At 38.1% G+C, this 20067-nt stretch overlaps 1 protein-coding gene across 2 annotated transcripts in view; it reads right to left on the bottom strand.

Annotated features, from left to right (window-relative positions):
- The window catches only part of Cdkl5 (cyclin dependent kinase like 5), a 232111-nt gene that overhangs the window by 9318 nt on the left and 202726 nt on the right, over positions 1 to 20067 (bottom strand). For both annotated transcript variants that reach the window (XM_008835686.3, XM_029564783.1), the window contains 5 exons: positions 17606 to 17707; positions 17213 to 17318; positions 14349 to 14472; positions 6914 to 7013; positions 1754 to 1873 (listed from right to left, as the gene is read on the bottom strand). In XM_008835686.3, the coding sequence (XP_008833908.1) occupies positions 1754 to 1873; positions 6914 to 7013; positions 14349 to 14472; positions 17213 to 17318; positions 17606 to 17707 (552 nt within the window). The remainder of the gene's footprint in view (positions 1 to 1753; positions 1874 to 6913; positions 7014 to 14348; positions 14473 to 17212; positions 17319 to 17605; positions 17708 to 20067) is intronic.

Genomic DNA, 20067 nt, shown 5'->3' with positions numbered 1-20067 from the left:
CTATAGGCATATGTCACCATTCCTGTCTGTCTTTTTCATTTTTATTAAAATGATATACCACAGTGAGATTCCTGGTAATTTTTATGGCTCTAACATCATATGAAAATATTAAGCAACCCTAAGAATCCAGAATCAGCTAGAGATGCGAAGTTACTTGAAAAGGGTTTCTTAGTATCAGGCTCTCCAAGCCTTGTATTCCTAGTTTGGATAAGCATAAATTAAGATACCTGCTTCTCTATGTGCCTTCTCCCTTCAGGATATATTATGTTAGAAGTAGAAAATATAAATGGCTGGGCAAGGATTGGCAATTGAGAGAACTCCTGTTTACAGCTCCAAGTAGCAGCTTGTAGTTGAGTAAAGAGGCCACATATGATGGACTTTATTTATTTATTTTTTGGTCTTTTTGAGACAGGGTCTCCCTGTAGCCCCAGCTGTCCTGGAACTCACTATGTAGACCAGACTGGCCTTGAACTCAGAGAGATCTGCCTGCCTCTGCCTCCCAAGTGCTGGAATTAAAGGCATGCACCACCACGCCCAGCAACAGATTTTATTTTTAGAGACAGAGTCTCACTATGTAGCCCTGGCTGGCCTGGGCTATGCAGGCAAGAAGTGATAATCTTAGCATTTGGGAGGCAGAGCCAGGAGGATTGTGAATTTGAGGTCAACTTGGACTAACTGATAAGATACTGTCTTAAAACACACACACACACACACACACACACACACACACACACACCCCACCCCAAAACAAAACAACCCCCCAAAAGCAAGAAACCAAACAGAAAAATCTGTAGAAAAGTGGAGCCCCTGCCTCTCAGTCCTAGACATCTGATTAAAATACACATGGGGGATTACATCACTGTGTTCTTTATGGTAAACTGAAGAGATAAAATACTGAAACATTTCCGATTAAAATAATTGTTTAAAGGAGATAGCTTAGTCACTTGAATAACTTGCTAAAATTTCTCCTTATTCTCCCATTATAGCAGGTAAATGTGACTACATGTTACTGTATAATATACAGTTCCTAATACAAGTGTTTGCCTGTCTTCATAAAAAATAGTATGGATTTCAGAAGTTGAAATATTCTTTTGGGGCTGGAGAGATGGCTCAGCAGTTAAGAGCACTGGCTGCTCTTGCAGAGGATGCCGGTTTGATTTCCAGCACCCACATGGCAGCTAACAACCATCTGTAATTCCAGTTCCAGGGGAATCAACGCCACCTTCTGATGTCTGCAGGCACTGCATGACATGGGTGCATTTACACACATATATGAGATACACTCATACACATAAAATAAAAATAATAAAATATTTTTAAAAAAGAAATATTCCTTCAAGAAATCATATACTATCTGTCTTTTAAGGTCCAATCCATATGCTACCACATTTAAGGAAACCGTCTCTCCCGTCTCTGTTCATCTTGTCCAACATTTTATGGCATACCTTATGTTTTCCCAAGATCTTTATCAATCTTTTTTCTCTACTGATCTGTATAGATTTGTGGACTGGGACTACTTCTTCATGCCCTCTCCTTTCATCTCCCCAACCGCCCTCCAACAGCTTGGTGAAAGCTAATAGAGACTTGATATTTTCCCATAGGAATAGGAAACACTGAAGCAAAATTCATCCTGACTTCCAAGATGTACCAGGTTATTACGGTCTACTTTGGAGAAGCTAAGTTCTGTCCCCTTTGCCCTCCCATCCCAAGACATGCTATAGCCTCCAAATCTACTAGTGAAGGCTCTACTCACCTGAGTCTGAAGATCTGCAAGCTTCTCAGGCCGCCACTCCTTTGGTCTGCTGCTTGAAGTGCTAGCAGAATGAATGGCTTTCTGTAAGGTCAGAAGATCTGGACCATCAGTGTTGGGCACCTAGAAGAAAAAAATGGACAACAGTTCAACAAATACACCAATAACCCTAATTAAGATATATATCCATACCCAACAGGAGAACCAAAAGAAAAAGCAAACTAAATCAAACCAAAACTGAAAAAAATGGAGAGAAAACAATAAGATCCAGTAGATAAAGAACCCAAAACTTTCCCAATGTTCATAATGCAAGTGGTGCTAGTTAAATTCTGCTGCCTTCTTAATAATTTTCCCTGCATTAGGAAAAATTGGCAGATGGTCATGCAGCTTGGTTAAAACCTCAACCCTTAAAAGCATTCCCATGCTGTTAGTTTCAGTCGCTGTAAGAGAGAGAGCAGTTATAGTGAGCTGTACCAGGAACTGCTGTCGTATCCTCATTCTATACCATAGTTAGGTTATGAACCAGTTCAATAAAATAAAAACTAAAAAAAAAACTGCACATTGGGAAAATGATCCAAACTTCATATTTGATGCTGCAAAGAAGTCTAGGAGGCTTTCAAGGAGAGAGAACTGGGGAAGTATGGTTTGAATCATGTTCCAAGCCACTGCCCAGTAATCTGGGTTTAGCATTGTACAGTTGGGAACTGTTGGAAATTTATGCCACAAATTCAAAATGAATGCAATTGGTCTATTCAATTACTTTGGTGGACAAAGGAGACTCATGTCAAATGCCAAGCAAAAGCCATGGCTTTAAATGTAGTGACCAGCAAAAGCTAGAGCCAGGTGAGGAAAGAGCAAGTTATAAAGTAGTAGAAGCTGCTTTTTTCATGGAGCCTGATAGCTCACTTAATTTGATCAATTCAAACTTGATTTCAAAGAAACAAAGTGCCAACCAAATGTTAAGAAAGTTTGTGAGTCAAATGTAGAGACATTAGTCGACTGTAAATGTTAATCAGATTCTTCGTAGGAATTAAAGGACTTTATGAATGCTGTCTGCCAATAATTGGCTAATTGGTCGATCCAAATCAGTCTTACTAGTTTGTTTAGAAGGCTTTATGATTCAACATCCTTAACTGGTGCAGAAAATTCAGAATGGCAAAAATTTATATCCCAGGGAATTTATGGAACTGGCTCAGGTACTTAACTAGCATAAAGAGAATATGACCCCATGAAAATAAGACATGCTATTGTCATCAGTAAAACAAGTTTACTGGAGCAGTTTTCAGGGCTACCGTACGTAAAAATGGGTACCATGGGTGGAGTGACTACAGGAAGCTTTTTCAAAGAAGAACTATGCTTTAAATGATTCTTTGAATTAAAAAGAGGAAAGAGGGATTTCTTGATGCTTGGATTCTCCCCGTTGGTGGAATCTGTCTGCAATATAAGATACAAATAAACTAATTGCAAAAAAATGTTTTTAAGTAAAAGAAATAGGTGCTTTAATTGACACTTCTAGCCCTTGGAAGCTCTCAAATGATTAAACATTACCAGTCATGGAAAGAACCTCTGTGCTATGTGTCTACAGAGTTCTTCATTATTTCTCACCTTGCCATAATAAAGTAAGTTCAAGAAAAGCACAAGTTTTTCCTGAATATATACCACAATTATGACCAATACCCATACTAGGAATGCCTGGAGACCTTTAAGCATATACTTACATTATGATTACAAAACATTTAAGAATTTATTTATTATCAAAAATATTACTGTTATAAAGAATTGTGCTTAATGAACTGCTGATGAACTTCTGTCAGGACTTCAGCAACTAAGAGATTCTACCATATAGCTTGTCTATTATGAAAGAAAACATATTGTAAGTCCTTTTGAACTTGGTCATTGTCTTGAGCCAGTAAATATCATTAGAAGAGGACTATGGTTGTCATGGCAGACTGATGTTAAGCAGCTCTATTCTACACTGCTAGAAATAGGCACCTGACTAAAAATATCTGGCACAATTTTGGTTTTCAGGCAAAGAAACAAAAGTTCAATCTTTAGGGCTGGTGAGATGACTCAGAAGATTAAGGTACTTGCTACACAAGTCTGGCAACTGGAGTTTGGTCCCCAGAACCCACAAAAAGGTACAAGGAGAGAACTGACTCCTCCAAGTTGTCCTGTGACATATCTACATGTGGGCTGTGGCATGTGTGCCCTCAGCCCCCATCATGCACACATAGTCAATAATTTTTTTAAAAAAGTTTAATTTTCAATATTTAAATTGAAATATCATTGCAAGTTGAGCTACTAAGTAGGTTACAATTACCAAGTTGGCAAAGTCACCATATTCTCTGAGGGTTTATGTAACTCCCTGGATATGTAACTGAAGCCAGATTTCACAAGACTGCTTCTAGACTTGCTTGAGTCAAAGCAGGCACCTTTACAGTACAGAATATTTTGTTGGCACCACTTTTCCCTCTTTTGGCTACCTCAATTGTTAGAGAACAAAAATGTATATAAAGGCAATAAGACCATCTTTTCATGAGTGGTGTCTGTATGAAGATATCTGTGTAAAATATTGTATGAGTTTTTATGTTTTAGTGATAGAAATCCCAGGGAGGAGTTTAACTTGCACTGCTAAAGAGACTAGCAAAGTGCTTTCAGAAGCCTTCCACAGGGGAACTCAGTTTCAGTCATTATAATTCATTGTGTGACTTTGGACAGGTTACCACTTGCTTGGCTCAGTTCCTAGTCTAGTGAAGTTGATTTAGGATCCACCTCAACATTAAAATGCCCCAATTCTCTATGTACATGAAATTTCAACTTCCTTGAATTTTACGTAAAAGTTGCAATGTCTTCAATATTTCAAACTAATTTTACTTAGTTTTATTTTATGGAACTTCAGAAAGAAAAAACAAATTCACATGAATTACATGAATGCTCATTTAAAGAAGGCTGAGTTAAGCCAATACCAGGCCTAAGAGCCCAGGGTCTGGCAGGCTGTATGCAGTGTTCTTTGGAAAACTGACTGTAGATTCCAAAGCCCTTAATTTTTTTTTATCTAAATTAAAAAATGAAGAGGTATAAAAAAAACTTTGGTTTGGAAGAATTAAGGCATTATGGTCTGTGGAAAGTTATTCTGCAGATAGTTTAAATATCTAATAAAAAAGTAAGCGGAGAAGATATTAGAGATTAGTAAGTTTCCTATTTACCCTAACCTATACTATTTAAATATCTAAAATTAGAAGCAAACCTTGAAAAATAAAAGTTAGTCAAGATGTAAATATTCTACTTAGCTACAGTCATGCAAGAACTTTATGTTTAATGTTGGTCTAAGGCAGGCAGATATTAAAATCTGGATTTATACACAAGACATCTTTAATTCCTTGATCCTTACTATTTTCTACCACTCAATCACATCACAGGGTTGCAGGCATGTAGTTAACAACAAAACACCCCAAATTTATAACAGTGGTCAGAAAGAGGTATCCAAAGGTTAATGCTCAAGATAGATAAAATATTTCAGGCATCCTGAGGCAAACAGGTCTACATCTTTATTTCTTCAGTTTCAGGAACAAATGTAATAATATCGAGTAGCATTTTGATTTGATATTTCAATCTAGGCATGCTTCAGTCAGAGATATATGTTCCCCCTTTCACTCCCATGAACATTTCAGGAATATCATGTAACCATTAAAATGAAGATAATGGTAGCATACATGCTGTGTGTGTGTATAGGTACAGATACTTTCTTCCTCAAGTGTACGCATAGGCTAATGAGCTACAGGGAAATATATAAAAATTCTAATATTATTCATGGTAAGGTGGGCAAGATTAAGAATGATCTTTTCTTTTTCATAATTTTTCTACAATGAAGTAATTTATTTTATAATGAAATACATATATTTAATAAACAAGAAAAAATGGTTTACAAAGGTCTAGATCATAGAGACGCCTTTAAAAAAACACTCCTTTTGTTTTTTTGAGACAGGGTCTCTCTATAGCCACAGCTGGCCTGGAACTCTATGTAGACCAGGCTGGCCTCAATCTCACAAAGATCCACCTGCTTCTGTCTCCAGAGTGCTGGGATTAAAGGCTTGTGCCACAATGCCCAGCTTAACAAAACACTTTTCACATATTTCAAACATCTCTGAGACAAAAAATCCTTAATGTGGGTTATATACTTTCCTACTCTCATCTATCTCTTTACTTACCACTAAGCTATAATTTTAGAATGTTCATGTTGGCTTGAAGGTCATCAGAAGCATTTAGTTTATTCATCTTATGGATAAAGTCAATGAAACCAATGTGAACAAGCCATTTTGATTAGGCTATTAATTTCTTTAAATGAATGAGAGTAATTGTGTATGAAGTAAGACTAAACTAATACTACTGAAAATGGGTTAACTCAGTGTCACTTGGTTGTGAAGGTACCATAGAACAAATGGGGGAAAATTCCTCTTTTGGGTAAAGAATTTCTCCTACTGCTGTCCTAGAGAACTCCTCCTCCTCCTCCTCACTTTCTCTTGTCACTTGCCAGGTTAGCATCCTCTTTTGGGGAGTTCTAGGAAGTGATGAGACTGTTCTTGTGGAGATGGCCCTTTGCTCAGGGCCAGGAGCCCAGAAGCTAAGGTTCAGTCTGTCTCAAAGCCATCACAAATGAAACACCTTTTCTTACTAAAGCAAGTCCTAAAATGTCAAATGAAAGAGTATCTCTGTGACTAGACAGCCCAGAAACTGTACTTGTCAGCATGGGAATTCTACAAGAGGCCAGGGGAGGATAAGGAATGGTGGTTATTTATGAATTTCAAGATTTAAATGCAAACCAAAACCATTTCCTATGTTACTGCATATCTTTATGCTCCCAGAGAGAAATTCTGTATCTTCATAGTTTTTATAGGAATATAAATCCACATAGCTAATTAGTTTATTGAGAGAGGCTTAAAGTATTCTCTCATCTAAATTAAGTCCTTCTTTTCCCAGAGATTCTGCTGAAGCTAGAAAAGGCTTTGTGAGAGAACAGTAGCATAAGATTTCAGAAAGAGGCATCTATAGCATATTCATATCATGTCTCAGTAAGGAATTAAATTTGATTGCCACATGTAGAGCATAAAATGTATTCACAGAATAATGCAGAAACCTATGTCATATATAGAAATATCTACTTACTGTTTGAGATTTCTTCTTTTTCTTTTTCATTGACCTAAAAAAACCTTGCTTCTCCTTTTCTTTGAGTTGATCAGAATGACTAATATTTTCTGGACTTTTCCTAAATGAGAAGACAGTTTTATCATATGGATCTTCGAATCATTCTTTTGCCATTGTGTGACAAACAAAATGAAGGCTGAAAATGCATGACACCACATTCAAACAGCCATGAAGAATCGAACCCACAGGTAAAGGCCCTCTAAAAAGCACAGGAGGAATCTGATCGGTATGGGTAATGGCTGTCCTTTGGCACAGGCTTGATCACATTAGTAATTTGAGCACTATTACAAATGATCTGTAACTGGGCTTCAGGACCATTATAATGCTGTTGAAAGCTTCTGAATTAGAGATTCTGTAAAATGCATGGCTTAGAGGATGCTTCCTCTATAACTCTCTAAGGGAAAGAGTAGAAATATTTGCAATACCTTCATCTTTCTATTACTTTTTAAAAACCAGTTCAACATGTTTATTAGTAGGTTGCCAAGATATTGAACATAAAAAAATCAGTGCTGCTTTAGAAACATTATAAACAGAAGTAAAAATTCCTAGAAATTTCCTGAACCTAGAAAAAGCCTATTTATTAAACCTCTAATCTATTAAAACTAAATAAAAAATGTAGACAGGATGAATGCTAAAACACAATGTGTTTGTAGGTGAAAAATACCCTCAAAACTTCTGAAGGAAAATAATGACATTAAGTTTGATACCACAGGTACCATTAGGTATTTTAATAAACATAGAAGATAGTAAAAAAATAGGAAACAATCCAGGGGTGGTGGCATATGTCTGTAATCTCAACATTCAGGAAGCTAAAGCCAGAAGATTAAGGAGTGGAAGGCCAGCCAGGATATCCTAGAGAATGTCCCCCAAATAAAAACACCCCACATTAAAAAAAAAAAAAACCAAAAGAAAGGAGGAAAAACACTATGCTTTCAGCAAGATACATGTACTTATATGTTTAAAAAGACTTTTGACTTAAACTCTTTAAAAAGCAACTCAACTGCTCTTATTCTTGAAAAAAATACATCTCATGGACTTTACTAAAATTTCAGTATCTATATGACTTGTGGAAAACTATTTTCTCAAATGCTTAGATTTTTTTTCTGTAAGCTACTCCCTAAAAGCGAGGCTGGTAGAACCATTAAAAGTGACAGTTAATTTATATTCATGATTTCCGAATACCTAAGTGATGAAGTGATTACAATATTTAAGAAAATATGAGCAAAGCAGCATCCAGCTATTTCATTAAAATATACAAAGCCAGAAAACACTTAAATAAACCATTACTGATTGCATGACAGAAAACACGATGAAGCCATTAAAAATAAATCACATCATTAAAGAATGTTCACTGACACAAAATAATATTTAAACCACAACATTAAGTAAGCACACAATTATTTGAACTTTCTACATCAGATAAATCCGATTACATGGCAATAAAGTATATAGGTGTACATATATATGCTCTTTTTAATTTTTAAAATATTTTATTTATTATTTTTACGTGTATGAGTGTTTTGCCTACATGCATGTAAGTGTACCCGTGTCATAAAATGCCTGCAGAGGTCAGAAGAGGGCATTGGATTCTCAGGGACTGTAGTTATGAATGGTTGTTAGCTGCCTTGTAGATGCTGGGAACTGAACCAGAGTCCTCTGCAAAAGCATTACATGCTCTTAACTGCTGAGCCATCTCTCCAGTCCCACATGTACTTTTTAAAACACAGGAAGAAATTACACACACAAAAAAAAACTTGGCTGGGGATGTGGCTCAGTGGTAGAGCACTTGCCTAATTTGCACAAGGCCCTGGGTTCCTTCACAAGCACTGGGGGAAAAAGAAAGATATGCCAGTCTTTGTGGCATATGCCTGTATTCCTAGCTCAAAGACTGAGGTAGGAGGATGACCTTAGCTCATGAGTTTGAGATCACCTGGATAATATAGTGAGATATCTTTTTTCACGAAATAAAGAACTACACACAGAAAAAAACCTTAAAAATCTGCTATATCTAAGTAGTACAATAACTGATATTCTCTCTTTTTAATTTCTTTTTAAAAATTATTTTTATGTGTGTGAGTGTATTGCCTGCATATGTGTGTAAGTGCACCCATGTTGTGCAATGCCAGCGGAGGACAAAAGAGCGCTGTTGGATCCTCTAGAACTGGAGTTACGGAAGGTTGTTAGCTGCCATGTGGGTGCTGGGATTCAAATCCAGGTCTTCTGCAAGAACAGTGCTCTTACCTGCTGAGCCATCTCTCCAATCCCTCTTCTTTTTAATTTCTAATAACAAATATGCACTACACGTATGACAAAGAGGTTTTATAAACTACAGAAAATTTATTTGAGGGCTGGAGATGTGGCTCAGTTAGCAGAGAGCTCACCCAGCATGCACGAAACCCTGGGTTTGACTCTAGCACTGTATAAACCTGGTATGGTGGTACACACCTGTAATCTCAGCACCTGGGACCATTCCTTATCATCACCCAAGTGTTCCTGAAATTCATTAGATCTTGTGATTTTTAAGCATCACTGAAAGAGTTCCAAGTTCTGAAGAAAAGTTCTGTGATTCAACTTAGCCATACCATAAGTAATTTAAGAACTCAGAACAGTGCATTTATCATTTTAAAATCTAGAAAATTTAGATGTGATGACATGGGTACAAACAAGATGGTGGAAAGTTAGATTCTCTAGATGCAGTGTTGTAGTATTAGGGAAAATACTCTCCCCATGAATGCACTCTCAGGAGGGGAACTTGCATTAGAGCAGAATGTTAGCACTAGTGGAAGAGGAAAGGAAAGCTGGAGATACCAGACAGGAGGAAACAGGATGAAAGCCTTACAGGATGAGGTAGAGAATAATATGCAAGTGAAGGGTTGGAGAACAGGTGGGTAAGACGAGGAAGGGGGCAGAAAAGCAGTTCAGAGTTTGCAATATGGCACTGCAGAGTTGGTCCTGGGAAAAGGACAGTTTAGGAGGGGCAGGAGGGATGATGAGGAAAACATTTTCAAGCTAAGCTAATCAGGTGGTAGGACTGAGAGCTAGGCAGGGAAAGAGTCTGGGGGCTGAAAGACCAAGGGAAAAATAAATTACTCTTGAATTAGATGAAAGCTAGGACTGGAGAATGAGTATATTTGTATCACAAAAGACAGAGGGAATTAAGCCTGAGTGAAGAAGGGGAGACACACAGAAAGAACAAAGCAGAACTACATAGAAACACACTCAGAAAGCCAGAAGAGAGAAAAGCTGGAAGAGGGTGGGGGGGGAGGGGGACAGACAGTAATTGCCTGGAACATCGGCACTTGAAAAGCTGTGTGATGTACAAAGGAAGAAGAAGCCTTGAACACCAATAAGCAGCATTGAGCCAAACAGGCAAAGGTGTGGGCTACCATTTCCCTATGATTTCACCTGTTATAGTGGGCAGCTCTGTGCTGTACAACACAGAAGGGGAAGCAGGGGCTTATATACATTTCAGAGAAGGAAGCTTTGAGAAGGCCCATGCATCCAGTTGCCTGGCACATGACCTGAGGCAGCAGCTGAGATCAAAAATAGTATGGTGATGAGATGGACAGGGGCACATGACAAGGGATGAACAGACATGGTCTTACACAATCATGTGACTCCAATGTCATCTAACCCAAGACCTATACTCATTAGGGGGTCAAGAGGAATGAGAGAAGTTCAAAGACTCACTGTAATCAAGGAAGGAAGGAATTAAAACTGAAACTGATGGCTCGGTGTGATAGCACACTCCTTTAATCCCAGCACCCAGGAGGCAGAGGCAGGCAGATCTCTGTGAGTTCAAGGCCAGCCTGCTCTACATAGTGAGTTCCGGGACAGCTGGGGCTACAGGGAGACCCTGTCTCAAAAAGACAAAAAAAAAAAAAAAAAAAAAAAAAAAAAAAGAAACAGACTTAGTTAACCAACATTTACCGATTACTTGCTGAGTGCCAGGCCTTGTGTTAGGTGTTAGAGTTACAGAGAGAAATCAATGAAGGAGCCTGACTTCCCATGCAAGCTGCTTCTAGTCTCATGGTGCAGAGCAGTGGAGAATGAGACAGCAGGGTCAGGCTTCTGGACTGTGGTACACTCCCTCTGGAAGCAGCATGGAGGGTGAGTGGAGGAGGTGAGGGACATTACTCTGATACTTTCTTGCCCCATCCACTGCCCTGGCAGTGACTAGGTGGTCAGCTAATGTGTGAGGCAAGAAAGTCAGTGAATGATTCTATAATTCTTCCAGACAGAATGATAAGCTATCATCGATACTTTTTTTTTTTTTTGCTCTTTTTGAGACAGGGTCTCCCTGTAGCCCCAGTTGGCTTGGAACTTACTATGTAGACCAGGCTAGCCTTGAATTTACAGAGATATGCCTATCTCTGTCTCCCAAATGCTTGGATTAAGTCATCGATACAATTTATTAATGACTGTATAAGAAAAAAAAATCTGTGATCATCCAAGTGGATTACACAATTCTTCACTTAACTAGCTGGATTTTAAAAATTAATTCAGTTTATGTATCAATTTTTAACCCAATTTTGATGACAGTTTTTCTAAACTATATACTTTGTCTTTTCTTTAAAAGATTTATTAAATTGTAATCATGTGCGTGCGTGTGTGTGTGTGTGTGTGTGTGTGTGTGTGTGTATGCATGTGCACATTGGTGCAGGTGCCTGCAGAGGCCGGAGGTGTTCCAAGCCTCTGGAGCTGGAGTTACAGGTAGTTGTAAGTTGCCTGACATGGGTGCTAGGAACTGAACTCAGGTCCTCTGCAATCACAGTATATACACTTAAACACTGAGTCATCTTTCTAGACTTTGTGTCTTTTTGGTCTTTTTGAGACAGGGTTTCCCTGTAGCCCCAGCTGGCCTGGTACTTGCTATGTAGACCAGGCTAGTCTCTAACTCACAGAAATGCACCTGCCTCTGCCTCTGCTATGATTAAAGGTGTGTGCCACCACACCTGGCTCTTTTTTTTTAATTAAAATAAATGCTATTTTTTAACAAGCATACTCTCTAAATGGTTACCTATGACATACAGTATTTTCCCACTATGAATAGAAAAAATACATTTGCTTGCTTCCCTCCACAGCTGCTGTTTGTGATCCTTCTCCTTCTGTATATTATATTGGTACCTGGGATATTTTTTGTTTGTTTGTTTTTTTGAGAAAGGGTCTCCCTGGAGTCCCAGGTGGTCTTGAACTCACGATGGAGACCAGGCTGTCCTTGATCTAACAGAGATGCACCAGCCTCTTCCTTGGTGTTACCTGGGACTTTGTGTCTATACAACGTCAGTATTAACTGCTAGAACTATGCGGAAAGGAAAAACAAATGGGCTCCAAATGAGGGTGTCATCTTATTAGTAAAGATGATGAATCTAACTCTATTAACTCTTATTTTTCTTGTTCTGAGATATTTTGGCTTATCTCCCAGTTCTTAAGTGGGTTCAAAACAACCGAGATGGCCATAGTAACAGCACTGGGTATAAAACTACAATATTTATTGCTTTTAAGTATGAGATAGTAGCTTATCTTTCCACAGGAAATGTGCATAATACACAAACATTATCTTCCCAAAAGAAATGTAAAGTAGTACTATCAGGGAGAAACAAACTGCCCTTAGGTTATGTGATAATTTAGGAATAGTATTTTACCATGTTTCTCTTTTGTGTTTGTGTACCTTATCAAATACAAATTTCTTTAAAATATGAAGAATATGGCAATCCAGAGATCTTGCTCAAGAAAAAAAGTCAAGATGAGTCCAGTTTAACTGATGATTAGATCATGTGAGATGTGATGCATGAGGGCGATATGTCATAGAAACATTATCAGGAGAGGTAGGGAGTGAAAGAACAGAACCAATTCACTGCTGGCAATTCTGGAACCTTTTTAAGCTGCATAACAGCAACACTAGAATAAGGCTGACTTGATGAATATTTGGTTAAAGATCAACATCCCAACTATGCCTGATTCTGATTCTTTTTAAAACAGCTGATTTTACATTTTCATACATATCCATGTCTAAAGTTCTATTCAAACAGATTCAAGCACAGTTAACATACAGTAGACCAAACCAAACCAAACTCCTAAAACACCAAAAAACCTCAACAGAAATAATGAAATAATACATTGCTAATATTGCCACATTTTTTTGGGGGGGTAGCGGTAGGAGTTCATTGAGACAGGGTCTCACTGTGTAGCTCAGGCTGGCTTCACACTGGTGAATCTCCTGTCTCAACCTTCTAAGTGCTGGAATTACAGGCCTATACTACCATAACAAGCCAGTCCATATTTTCATTTAATTTTATCTAACTAACCTAATTTTCACAGGAGTATGCTAATCTATAACTGATACTATTTTAAATTATCACCACTTCATTATGCAATGACCAAGAAAAACCCAGCTGCTTCTGTGCTTTTATATTCTTATACTTTAGATACTATTCTCAGGGCTTATCTAAACCACACTTGAAGATGGTCAACACTGAGAACTAGAAAAAGCTATACATATGAATTTAGGTTAATGCAGAGTAGATGCTTTCTCTATAAAAGGGAGCAAAACCAGTCTCAAAAAAGTAGAAGCACGAAAGTTTATGAGCAAAGTTATAAGCAAAAGAGCTGACAAATCACGGAGAGGATAAATGACATTAGGGATAATAACCATAGTCACTAACATAATGAGCCCTTCATAGTGGTTACATCACTTAGCCATCAGACAAACTCTATGAGGGAAGTGCTATTCTCATGTCCCTGTTTCATGTTATAGCTATTCAGCACTAGGTAAATTCTCTTACTTTCAAGCTTCACTGTTTATGGAATGGGAATAGCCCCTAACTCAAAGGGCACTTGTGAGAAGTGAGAAGATGCACATAAAGGGCCACACAAAGAATCAGTGCCAAAAGGGCTGGAGAGATGATGGTGCATGATGGTGCAGCAGTTAAGAGAACTGGCTGCTCTTGCAGAGGACCCAGGTTTGAGTCCTAGCACCCACATGTCAGCTAACAACCATCCATAACTCCAGTTCCAAGGGAATTCAATGGCCTCTTTTGACTTCCATGGGCAGTGCACCACATGGGTGCACTTATGTACATGCAGGCAAAACACTCATACACATGGAAAAAAAAGAATTAGTGCCAAGTTTAACACTAATAAAAGAAGTAATGAATGCAGTGAAACACTTATCCAGTACTTATTGATCCAGGAGAGTTTTTATTTTATGTGCTATTTATTATAAATGCTGAACTTGAAAAAAAATTATAAGAAAAGACACGTTTTCCTTATCTGACAACCTCTTGTGAAAGAAAGGTCCAGTGAGGGAAAATAAATTTAAAAAAGCTTATCCAGAATGTCTTTCAATTTCCAGATCCACAATTAATAAAAGGAAGAGCAAAACCAAACTACTCACCATGGATCAAATCCTGGTTGTCTTTTTGAGTGATTGGTTCCAGAACTGCTTTCAGATGGCAGAGAAGAAACTCGGGTTGACACATTATTTTCATGGAAAGAATTGTCTGGTCGTGGAGATGGCACTGAATGGAGAAGGAAATTACTGAAGTACTCCTCTAGTTAAAGCAGTTCTAACGTTGTCCTGTTGGATTTTCTTGGACACAAACACATATAACTAAAAGCCCTCACCTGTCTTTCACATAATATCTGTGTTTTCTGAGGGTGCAGGCATTCCAGGGAAGTTTCCCTCCTCAGCTACTTACATATTAACCTGCAAATGTCAGTTAATACCAGGCAATAAAGATTTCAAATAAAAAACCTGAGCTGTCAGCTGATGCACAGCAGAACATTTGGGAACATTTTAAAGTGGGGCATTTAAGGTATAACTATCATAGTTTTGGCATTCTTTAAAGTTGAGATTTTCGTTATCATAGAACAAACTATGCAAAATCTATTCTTAGTCTGAATTCTTTCTTAACAATATGCATACTGGCATGCTTTTAATCCCAGCACTCCAGAGGCAGAGGCAGGTGGTTCTGTGAGATCAAGACCAGCTTGGTCTACAAAGTGAGTTCCAGGCCAACTGATGCTACGGGGAGATCCTATCTTTTTTTTTTTTGTCTTTTTGTCTTTTGGGGATTAAAGGTGTGTGCTACCATGAGATCCTGTCTTTAAAACTCAAAAGGCAAACAACAACCCAAACCAGAAATAACAACAACAAAAAAACGTAAACCAGCAACAACAAAAAACCAATATGCAACCAACAACAAATAACATGCATACTGGAATATACAAAGTACAGTTTAAGTCTTGACACTTGGAAGGCAGTGTTATGCAGATCTCTAAACTAAATAAGGAAATTTAGCTATTTGTACAAAATAATAATTTTCTATAATTTTCATTTCAAGAATGAAAAGAAATAGAAACTATAATCTACTGAGTAAATTTTACTTCCAGGGGAGGGATAGCCACTTTTTTTTATCAATTTCTAAGCTTGACCATAAATAAATACTATAAAATTCATCATAAAAGTAATATACACATTATAATCAAGATAAGTGACAACAAGCACAGAGGTAGCTGTAATTCCAGCACTCAGGAGGCTGAGGCAGGAGGACTGACATGCATTTGAAGCCAGCTTAGGTTACATAGTGAGTTCTATGTCAGAATGATTAAGTTACAGTATGAGACACTGACTCAAAACAATGACAAAAAGTGACAATTTCACTTGCCTCTGGAAAAGTAAGAATGAAAATATTCTGGAAATATCTGTCTTGGTGCATCTAGAAACATCATTTCTTTTTCTTTTTTTAGATATATTTATATTTTATGTGTATAAGTGCTTTGCCTCTATGTATGTAAGTGCACCATGTGTGTGCAGTGCCTGCAGGGGCCAGAAGAGGGCATCAGATCCCCTGGAACTGGAGTTACTGATGACTGTTAGCTGCTATGCGGCTGTTGGGAACTGAACCCAGGTCCTCTAGAAAAGCAGAAAGTGCACTTAGGTGCTGAGCTATCCCTCTAGTCATCCATCATTTCAATGAAACTATGCTTATCTTCCTTCCACTAGGACTTACCAGTATCATTGAAATGACAGATGTTTCCAGGTGTTTCATTTAGTTTCATTTAGTTGAAACTTTTCCTTCTATTTCTGAACTTTTAAAAATGAGAATGTTCTACCTGTCAAATCCTGAAGTGGATTACGAGAGAGACAAAGGAGGTGTTTCTCTCATATTAACCAATTCAATCCATTTGCAATCAAAATAGTGTTTCCAGAAGTCAAAGACTAATTCATTTATTTAAAACTTTATTACCATTTTATATTAAAGTATTTCCTTCACTGTGCATTAAAGCCATGTTTGTAATGCCAGCACTTGAGAGACAGAGGCAGGAGGATCAAATCAAGCTCAAGGCCAACTTGGTCTACATGACTAGACTGTACCTCTCCCTCAAAGGAAAAACAAACAAAATACAACAAAAGGTATTTTCTCCAAACGTGTTTAGAAATAATAAAGTTTAAAATACATTTTAGAAGAGAAACGTGTTGAAAAAGGAATTTTGCTCATGTACAAGCAAAAATTAATTAATTTTAATCTGAATTAAAAGTTTAGCCCTGAGATTCTAAAGTAAACATGGAATTTAGGGGGGGGTCATTAAAAAGTATATTTAATGCCTCCTTTTCCAAAGATAGAGCTAGGAGGGACTAGAGTAGCCCTAAATCATTCAATATACATTTAGTCCCAAACAACCCTAGTATGCATTTATCTAGCTGAGATTCATAATTTTAATACGGCTAATTCCTGAACCTTTCCAGCTGTCTCTGTAAAACAAGCAGAAACAGCAAGAAGTGGGCTCAAAACCCAAGGCTGAGAGGACTCTTGAAGGATTTGTGTAGCTGAGCCTTCTGCCCTGTGGGCTTGCCGTCCATTTCTCCACCAGGATGCTGGGATTCTCAAATGTTTGGCATTCTATGATTACATAGTTATAACTTAAATGGGTTGCCTTTCTATATTAATGTCTCCTAAATTCACAGAACCTCAAAAATCATCTGTTTTAGTCATCTGTTCAATATAAAAATACATTTTTAAAGTTATGCACGTATAAGCCAGGTGTGGTGGCGAACCCCTTTAATCCTAGCACTCAGGAAGCAGAGGCAGGTGGATCTCTACGAGTTCAAGACTAGTCTGGTCTACATTTCGTGTTCCAGGCCAGCCAGGGATGTAGTCAGTCAGGACAGTGAAAATGTAGTGGTGGGCATGGGCTGGAGTTGTACTCAGAAGAGAGGAGAAGAGAGGGCTCTGGTAAATATCAGGAGTGGCTTACCTCTATAAAAGCTACCAACTCTCCTTGGGACAGGATCATTGTACAGATGTCGATTTTCTTTGGGGGCTGTACCATCATCAGAGTGTGGGTCATGATACACTCCACCCTGAGGCAGGAAACAAGCTAAAAGTTAAACCATAGATCAATGATAGTGCTGTCTACAACCAAGTCCAACCAGTGCCTAATCGATCTCTAATTTGCTCAATGATCTTTTAAAAAGAAAATTCAGGATTATGCTATGATAGAAACTACTTACTTTATTAGCAAGTTCAACTTATTTATGGAAAATTGGGTATGAATAAAGTTTGTAACAGCTAGGTTGTAATGATGCTAAGTGAATAATCCTTACAGATTATTCTATAATATGATGTAGCAACTGTAAAGAACTCAGACCTCAGACTTCTGACGAGTGTGGAATGAAGAGGTGCCTTCCCGGGAGGAGTCTTTAACAGAAGGTCTTGCCACAGTCATCTCTGGAGGGAGCTGTTCTCCAGGCTGGAAATCAAATTCAAAATGATTTAGAAAAGCATCCCATCCTTAGGGATGAAAAATCATCATGGTCTTTTATTTAATATAAGCAATACCTTAACCAGTTACACTTAAAAACTGTTAGCTGGCTAAAATAACGTGTTCCATAAAAGAGTAAAGTATCTGATGAATGTAAAATAAGTCCATCAAATTTGAACAGATGCAAAGTAAGATCATTAAAGTTAAGGCAAATAAGGAATAAATTAGTCTGAAAATGTGGAATTAATTATTTTAAAAAATCATCCCTCTATCTAGAAAGTCACAGTTCTAAGCATCACTGTAGTTAGAGAATCATCAGTCAGTCCAAAGTGCTCTCACAGATTTTTAGGCTGAGTTCTCCAAAAAGAAAGACAGAGAAGCAAAATCAATTTTTAGGGAGACTTACACTGCAGATGCAGATGCAAACAAATGTTTCATGAATGCAACACAGGAGAGGATAATTCCTCTTAATGATTTTTGTCTTAAGGTTTCCTAACTCTATGGTCTATGGTGCTTCGTGTTCTCTTGTTAATCTCCAGGAGCGCAGCTCCTCTGCCCCACATATTTCTTAGGCATGATCACGATGGACAGTGCCTATTGGTGGATATGCTCCCCCTACCTAGCTCCCTCAAGGGGGTGAGTCAAAACCACAGCATAGCACTGGGTCCGAACAGTGCCTGAGTGGAAAATACATTACATTATCTGCTCTAGAGTAGAAAGATTACTCTAGATACTGTAAGGAGTTAGCTGCATTTAGCATCTATATACTGTATACAGAAAGTAGTATCGCAAGCCTAGGTGATATATCCAAAATCTTCTAAAGTCTGAAATAGGATTTGATGTTTTTCCCCTTCTTCCCCAACATATTTGAAGAATTCTAGGAAGAAATTCATGTGGTAGGCCTTTCTTCTTCCTAATTTGTGCTTTACCACCTATACGTGTAGACAAAGAACTCTAGAAAGGTCATTTAAGAAATGTACTTACAATAAATCAGTTTAACCTACACAGAAGACTGGACTAACTGTTGGACCTAGCCTTGGTGGATGTGTAATTTTCCAGGGTTCATTTAAGCAAATACGATTTATATTTAAGTTATTCATAGCTCAACTGTGTCTCTGAGTAACATATATCATACACATCTTTCCAAGTCAAATTTCTGAATATTATATATTTTAAAACATTTATTTATTGGGGAGAAGTTAGGTCAATGGATGTACACGTGCCACAGTGCATGTGTCAGAGGACAACTTGCAGAAGCCTGTTCTCTCCTACCCTGTGGGTCCTAGGGATTGAACTTAGGTTGTCAGACTTGGCAGCAAGTATCTTTATCCACTGAGCCATCTCACTGGCCTGTAAACATTATTTTAGCAATATTTTTAAATTAAACTTTAAACAATATTTCTATAATCAATGCCTGTAATGGTTTGAGTGAGAAATGTCCCCCATAGGCTCAGGTATTTTAAAACTTGGTCCCCAGTTGGCACTGTTTGGGGAGGCTATGGAACCTTTAGGAGGTGGAGTCTTGCTGGAGGAGGTACACCATGCAGGTGGGTTTTGGGGGTTTATAGCTTCATCCAGATTCCTGCTTTCTCTCTCTGCTTCCTGTGTGCAGTTGAGATGTGAGCTCTCAGCTTCCTGCTCCAGCCACCTCCTGCCATGCCTCCTCCACAAGTGTTAACTCTCCCCCTAGAACTATAAGCCAAAATAAACTTTCTTCTATAAAAAAAAACAAAAAACAAAAAACAAAAAAAAGAAATGTACTTACATCTAAACTAAATCCAGTGAGTCCTCATGCTTTTACAGGTGGCCACAATACTTTGCATGAGAATGAGTCTCATGTTTCACTCACATCTCTTGCTACTTTTAAGTCTCTGGCCACCTTGGTGCCTTTAATTGTGACCTTTCTTAAGGCTTGGCATTCCACCTCCTGAATTGGACTTAAGTAACAGCTGGATCTACGCTAAGCCTACAACAATTGTTTATAATGAGTGTATGATCACTATGCTCACAAAATGATTCTGGATTCTCAGAGAGCCAGTCATTTGGCCTTTTTCCAAGTGAAACTGCCTTTTGTTTTTCTTCTCTGCTTGACACTGCTTAAAGCCAACATTCTTTACTTGGTTTTGACCTCCAACTCCTTTCCATGAGCAGCAGCCAGGTCTTAGAGATATTTCTAGCCTCTCCAAGTTCTCTTATCTCACAGTGAGTCCTGGGTCACTTCTGACCATTTCTATGACTCCAATTAAGGCCTCTGTAAGTGCTCACCTCCTGCCCTCCTCTCAAGTGGACACTAAGCCATCCTGACATCTTACACCGGGGAGACTGACTCAGGCTCCCAGCTCTACCTT

Source organism: Nannospalax galili, unplaced genomic scaffold (assembly GCF_000622305.1).
Source record: "Nannospalax galili isolate Female #2095 unplaced genomic scaffold, S.galili_v1.0 scaffold217, whole genome shotgun sequence".
In the NCBI taxonomy this organism is placed as follows: Eukaryota; Metazoa; Chordata; class Mammalia; order Rodentia; family Spalacidae; genus Nannospalax; species Nannospalax galili.
Note: the sequence above shows the minus strand (reverse complement) of the source record. Positions and strands in the feature narration are given on the sequence as shown.